Source organism: Patella vulgata, chromosome 9 (assembly GCF_932274485.2).
Source record: "Patella vulgata chromosome 9, xgPatVulg1.2, whole genome shotgun sequence".
In the NCBI taxonomy this organism is placed as follows: Eukaryota; Metazoa; Mollusca; class Gastropoda; family Patellidae; genus Patella; species Patella vulgata.
In genome coordinates, this window is record NC_065887.2 from 37149176 (window position 1) to 37156556 (window position 7381).

Consider the following 7381-nt stretch of genomic DNA (forward strand, 5'->3'; position numbering starts at 1 on the left):
TACAATATTCGCTTACCTGGCGTCTGGATGTGGATGGGGGTGTGGCAGGTAGCTGCACTCTCAAACATTCTTCAAAGTCCAGTAGTGATTGTCTCCCCTGATGAAGTTTGCCACGATTTAAACTTATGACGTCAACTGGCAGACTAACACCAATGAAGAGACGACCACTATCAAGATCAGTCGCATTATTCTGTTAGGATTTTTTTTTTCATTTTGAGTGAAGCCTGTACCATTACAGGCCCGGGACTGTGCAGCGCAGAGGACGTTTACTTGATTTGATATTTGTTTATTTTTTGCAATGTCTATATTCTGTCTTGTCCGTAGGTTTATCTTGTAAAATTGTAAAAAGAATAAATAAACATTAGATGTTTGTTACGTCTTTAGTAATATGTGCTGGTTATTGGATTCATAATTTATTTTCGAACAGGTATTATGCAAGAGCTAAGTCCACCTATTGCAGGTCTTTCTTTATGTCTTAAATGTTATAAAAATTATTAATTAGACCTCCATTAACTTGCCAAGACCATAATCAACTCTCGATGCCATCGTATACTCTAGATTTTAAACAGGTTTAAATACGATTTTCGGATTTTTGATTTAACATAAAATGGATATTCCGGACAATGACAATCGAGGCTACACCTTTCTTGTAACGACGATAACTAGAGTGATTTGACTGACATTTTCAAAATATTCAAATTTTTATTATCTACTTTTTAACTATTATAGCGATAATTGTCAGCTCTTTATCTAATCTTACATAATGTTCCTTTAAGCTATCGAAATTATTCCCAGGAATCACACTTTTGAATTTGGAAAACCAAATTGTATGCTAATTAAAGGCTGCGCCATGGGTTGGATTTGTTCACAAGGCATTAGTGACCTAGTGATGGGATTTTCATTTATGGCAAGGTTTGGTGGCTTTTTTGTGGAATTTTTCACCATAAGATGTTGGACTTGCACAAAAATTACAGAAGTTCAATTAAATTAATCCACCAGTTTATGATGAGTAAAAATGGTAAAAGGAAGTTTTTTGTTATCCCTGAAATATACTACTACTACTACCTTGGTACTTTAACGTCTGCTTCCACAGAAGTAATATCACAGACAAGACGTAGGAGAGTTGACGCTTCTTCCTGTTTATTTAGAATATGATTTTGCAATCTTTCCATTTACGACCTTAGGTCATGGAGTGAGTTTAGTGGGAAGTTCTTCCTTTTATTTAATAAAAAAAGATATTGTTTGGAAGTCAATCTGTAGAGACGCGTCTCTGCTCTGGATTGGTATGAAATATACTACTGAATTGTATAATGAACAATACGTGTTATGGTCGACGCTTTAAGGATATGGTTAAGTGCAGCTCACCAGGCAATATTAAAGGACCGTAACTCAAAATCCTCCAAAATCTTCGACATCGAAAACACGAATTATTGGTCAATTTAAATCAACATTGATGATGTAAACTTACCGGGAAAAGATGAGCTTCTGATATCCGATATTTAAGATAAAATAATTTTTTTAACATTGGTACACGAATCGTGTACCATAATGCGCTTCAGCCCCAGTTGTATTGAGAGACTCGAGGGACGAGGCTAGACACATTGCACCAAATCAAATGGAGTTATGTAGACTAGAATAACTAGACGCTAGAAATTTGCACTCGATTGAGGTTGCCGACTTATTTCGCCGAACATAACTGATTTGAAATTGGAGTAAAAACGGAAACCATTAAATGTAAATCAGTTTATATACATTCATATTACAGTATTATATGCGTTGCGACCCACCTTTGTGAATTTCTAGGTCCCAAATGTTAGCGATTTAGCTCCTTTAATAAAAACAACTTTATCTTTTTTTTAAAAATGAAAATGATTAATCTTATTGCAAACCAGACGAGTAGAGCGTAGGTCTCTTTGTCTAATATATTATCTTTACATTGTATTCGCCCCCTTTTAATAATCTCTAACCCAACTTAAGCGTGTATATAAAATAAACAGATTAGCGATAAGAAACGCCCCCATACATTACCTTGTAGTTATTTATATTTCTTGAATGCATAACTTACATAAAGAAAAGTATGCGGTTAAGCAATGCTGAAGTTGTACATTTATATATCATAAAGCTGACAGGCTATGGTCGTTTCAATTCAAGTCAACAATTGATATGCTCAATCTTGTCAGGGGGCCAATCCTTTTATAAGGTTTTTTATTCAGCTGTTAAGATCATAATACAACCAGGACACAATTTGATAAAATGAAGGCAATGATATACGTCGGTTTTGCTTAAACTAAATTGTTTCGAAGGATCGTACCAGAAAATGGGGTGTAATAATCAATATTTAATACTCAACATAAGCAGACGCTTGTTACAGGTAAAGTTTATATAATCCTATATATTTATATGGATAAACTTTCACTGTTTGTTACACAACATTGGACAATTAACTATTACCACCCATTTTTAAAGTAGCGATGCGCCATTTGCATTTTCTCTAAAATATCATATTTATCACGGCTTAAATCAAGCCCGTGAGTAAACCTAGGGGTAAGTGGAGTGGAACGAAATAAGAACACTAGGGATACCGAGGATGGTCACTCTTGTCGAGCATTGAAGTTACAGGGTGAGGGTTTAAATCATCAACTATCTGGCTACTTCATTATCAATACATATTGTTTGTTATCTTTCAGCTTTCCCATTGACAACATTCAACGCTGATGAGCCCGTCGCCATATCAACTGTCCCATTGTCGGTTACTAATCACGAATTGTTCGAGATGTTGAAAGCTCTATGCGGGTTGGGCATATGTGTGCTCCTGTCAATAGTAAAGGCAGATCTGAACTCCACCATAGATACAGCACTGATTAATGATAAAAGAATCATCCAACTAGATCTACAGGAAGCAAACTCCAGCTATGGAAGCTTTGACCAAACTCCATGGTTTAAACCTATGAGGTGGTTTCTGGTTCGAGGCGATAGGTCAAATCGTCTGCTTCTGTTGATATATTATTACTATAACTTCTTTGAATCGTTTGTTCCATTGACAAAAAACAACAACATAACTCTCGGAGATAACAGTGTAAAGACGCATAATGAAACTAAACAATATTTATTAAATGTCGTAGCTGGGACGGCTTTTAATGAAGTGTGTTCTATGTTTATTAAAGATGAACTAGGTTTTGGAATATTAGTTTATCATTGTTGTAAATTGAATGAAAATTGTGTTGATATAGTGGAAGATGCTTCAGTTTGGATCTTGCGAATCTTCTTCTTCCTGGTAACAATATTCCTCTTTCTCTATTTTCCTAAATTTCTTCCTCAGAAATATACGCGCCCCGTATTCCAATTTAACCCAACTCCACCAATTACTCTGAGAATTGTTAAAACGAATACCCCCGATAAATATGATATAAAAGGCACCCGTGTCCCATCTATTATTTTTGATCAGATGAAGGAGCTAACAAAAAGTATGAGGAGTGCAGCAATAGTGAGGGATACTGTTTATAAAGTCAAGATAAAAGTTGTGGATCTATTAATTCATCGAGTAGATATTTTATCAGAAAGTGACCAGGCTGTTAGTCTGACCAAACTATTATATGATATGATTATTCGGTGTAAAATCCGCAGAGCTAAACCTATCAAGAAATGTCTGGATACTCCAATTTGTAGCTGTTTGTCGAGATCAGGTAAACCAATTCCTCTCCTTTCCTGTTTGAACATACTTAAAACTATAGTTATCTATACTGTACTCGCTCTTCCTGCCATTCCATTCTTCTACTTGATGTCAGCGGACGGCCTGGAATATCAAGACTTAGGACAACAAATAAAATCCCGTGGTCTACGTCAGACGTCCAGTTTTTATATAGGAATGTGGGCGGGTAAAGTAATAACGGCCATATTATGCTTGCTGTATACATTGTATGTATTTATAGTTTTAATGTCCAACAGTATTCACGAAGAAATGGCAGACCTCATGACGGACTCCATTAATGAATCGCATAAAAAACGTACACCACTCTCCAAAAGAGTTTTGGAACTTTTGACGAAACCATTTACCAAGTGTGGTACATTTTTCGTTCCCTTCTTTATAATAGGGCTCCTCCTCAGCCCCTTGATTCTCCTATTTTTCGCCATTATTGCGTCGCCTGTTATGCAGCTGTTGATTCGCCAATGTAAGAAACTATGCTGTGCTGGAGGGTTTAGATTTTATTCCAATCCAATTACTTGTGGACCAAAAGTATCCTTCTTTTTGTGTCTGACTTTATTGTCAGTGTTTGTGATTTTAACAATAGGATTTAACTTTCTACTACATGCTGTGTGTATCGGTATCATCAATATCTTTATTAACTTAAGTACTGCAATGAGCATCATATCTTTGTGTATACTGATAGGAATTTATGTCCGGGATACTTCCAGCCGTCTGACTGGAAAGTATGATGCTTATCAGAAGTCTCTATTGCTGGCTGTCCTTGCTGTTAAACAAGAGTCACTGTTAGCCGAGTCAAAAAAAAGATACAAGGATCAATCCAATATGGCATTTCAGCACACAGCTGCTGATTTTGTTGACGAAAATTCGATAGAGAACGGACACGTTGACGAAAGTCCTTCAACGATATGGGATGTAAAAAATGGTTATCTACGCATGTGCACAAACGGAATTGTATTATTTTTAGATAGGAGGGATATCCCGTATATACCGCACGCGTTCTTTCATGAAATGACGGAAGTTATTTGCCCCGGATGTCCCGGAACATTAAAATCTTCCATAATGGGTGCTTTAAAGGATTTAGGAAGAATTGTGCTTTTTTTATTATTTTTATTCATTCTACTATTGGCATATGGAGATACATTATACGTATCACCCACTAGTAAATTATTTGCAACCATAGCAACTGGCCTTGTTCCACTTCTTCTTCGTTCTTTCTTTTTCTCAAAAGCGCCAATACCTGCATTGGATACTTCTAACGTCAGGTTTCAGAATATCTTCCGAGAAAAAGTTCTGAAATTTATGATGAAATGGCCAGTTGTTGACGCAGAAATAGAATTCACGAAAGATTCTAACGTAAATTTACCACGGACGGAAGTTGATTTAGTATTTGATGATGACATCACTCATGACGACATAGACTGTGGGGAATCAAACGACGGATTTGTTCCCGATGAAGACGAAGAACTAGAAGACGAAGAAGGAGAAGTAGAAGAAGGGGAAGGAGCAAAAGAAGAAGGGGAAATCATTGAAGAAACGGATAAAGAAATACCAACAAACACGAAAGAACAAACATTAGGAGAAACAGAAACAGGATTCTGATGTGGGAAATTACTGTAACATAAAAGGACGTCTTAAATAATATCGTTCTCCTTCTGTTAGCATCCGTTTTTTCTCTTGAATTGCTAACATTCCACAATACAATTAACATCACTCGGATCCTGGCTGGGTAGTGGTGTTTTTGGAACTGATGACATGGTTATACGCGAGAGGGAGTAAGTTTCTGTCATATCTTTGAGTCTCTTCCACTAAAGATTGCGTCAGAATACACCAAAGTTTAGTCGTGAAATACGCTTCCACATCTGAGGACGGGCCAAACAGAAGAAAAGCAGTTTTCCATTTATTGTTAAATAGATTGTACCAGAAATTGTGCAGAAGATCACCTGAGAAAGATACATAATAACAATAATTAGCATACATGAAAGGTGTGTGTGCGCGCGCGTCATCCCTCTCACGTTAGAATCCAATAGACGGTAGTATAATTTTGCTAAACCACGATCGTTCGTCTTGACTTCTTCTGTCTATTTATTCTCGATTTTAGAAGATTTTATTTAAAAGCTTTATGTATATGATCCTATGTCTACCTTTGTGCCAATCACCTAGTTGGGATGGAATGGATGCCTGAATGGGTTAACGTGTTCGCGTTAAATCACAAGCTCTGTCATTGAGTCAAGTGGCAAAGAATAGGGTCGCCTGTCCAACCCGGGTCCCCCGGTTTCCAGCCAATGATACCGTACGCACAAGTGAATCATTGAAATAAACTTGAACCATTTGATGGTCTCGAAATAACCTAGGCGTTGTCGTGTGGACGTTAAACCACATTTCTCTCTCTCTCTCTGTTAATCACCTTTGATGTTTCTAAAGAGCAAACTATTGGCCTATATATATTAAAGTAACGACCTAGAACACGCATACAAAATATTTGTTTGTGGTATAATTTAGTTTAACATTAATATACAAAATGCTTTTTGTTAATTATTATATTCAAATGGCTCTCAATTATTGTATATCTATGTATTTGATATATTCATTTTAAACCTGCTTTTAGGCATCGATTTTTATATAACCACAGTTCATCTGGATGTTTTATGTCGTCCCTTCGTATGTTTTGTACATTTTTGTCCGATTTTGATGAAGTCAATTTGGCACTACTGAACCTAGATTACCTGGTTTATTTCCCCTGGTTGTACGAAAATAACCCACACAACTTGTGGACCCTACACCTTGTCAAACCTGCAAAGGCTAATATCTTGGCTCAGAATAAAGTAATTTGAATGAAATTTTCAACATATTCATTATGAACTATTACATAATGTATCTTTAAGGATCAAAAATCCTTAGATGAATTTGATATTGGTGCGCGTCTTGTCTTATGGCCACTGACTTTTACCTCCAAAACGGGTAACCAAGTTTGTGGGGATGTCTCAGCGATGATTAGTGAACATACGATCATGAAACCCCATCGATCTTCATCGCTCTACGTTGGTCCGTCTGTCAGGTGTGAAACACTGACATCATGGGAGGACGAGCCCAATTGATATTAAACATTTAATGGTCCCTATCCATTTCCCGGCCTATCTCTTGAAAATGTTGGCTTATCTTGCATGACAACCAGTTGTATAATAATTTTTGGTAATTTTATTGCTTAATTTGAAATAAAATAATAGTAAGTATATACTACTTTTTCTTCTTTTTTTTTTAAGAAAGAAAATATTTACTTAAGAACAAGGTTTTCTACCATAAATGAATTTTTGACAAATATGGATTCAGATTGTGAAACACCTATATTAAACTTTCATTCATTCAGGGGCAGTAACATAGGTTACCCTTGTCACCAGAATGTTGTGCTTATTTCCTGTTTTTAACAAACAGCCTAAATCTTTGAAAGTTCCTGTGTTATTTAGCGTTGATATATAGTCAATCGATCTAAGCATCCGTTTCAAACAACAATTGAAGAAATTAATGACGATTATTAATTATTTTCATACAATAATAATAAAAGCCCATTTTAAGCGATTATTTAATGATTTAAAGACATTTCATTAAATGGTATTTAAAATAGAAAGGTCCCGTGTATATATTGGCGTGCACGTAAAAGATCCCTTGGCAGTTGGAATT

The 7381-nt window shown here is 36.0% G+C and overlaps 1 protein-coding gene across 1 annotated transcript; it reads left to right on the plus strand.

Annotated features, from left to right (window-relative positions):
* The first annotated feature begins 2226 nt into the window (after positions 1 to 2226).
* On the plus strand, positions 2227 to 6891 carry LOC126807672 (uncharacterized). Its single transcript, XM_050532421.2, has 2 exons — positions 2227 to 2371; positions 2688 to 6891. Exon 2 carries the CDS (start codon positions 2774 to 2776, stop codon positions 5303 to 5305), a length of 2532 nt encoding a protein of 843 aa, XP_050388378.1. The 5' UTR covers positions 2227 to 2371; positions 2688 to 2773; the 3' UTR covers positions 5306 to 6891.
* Positions 6892 to 7381: the final 490 nt, after the last annotated feature.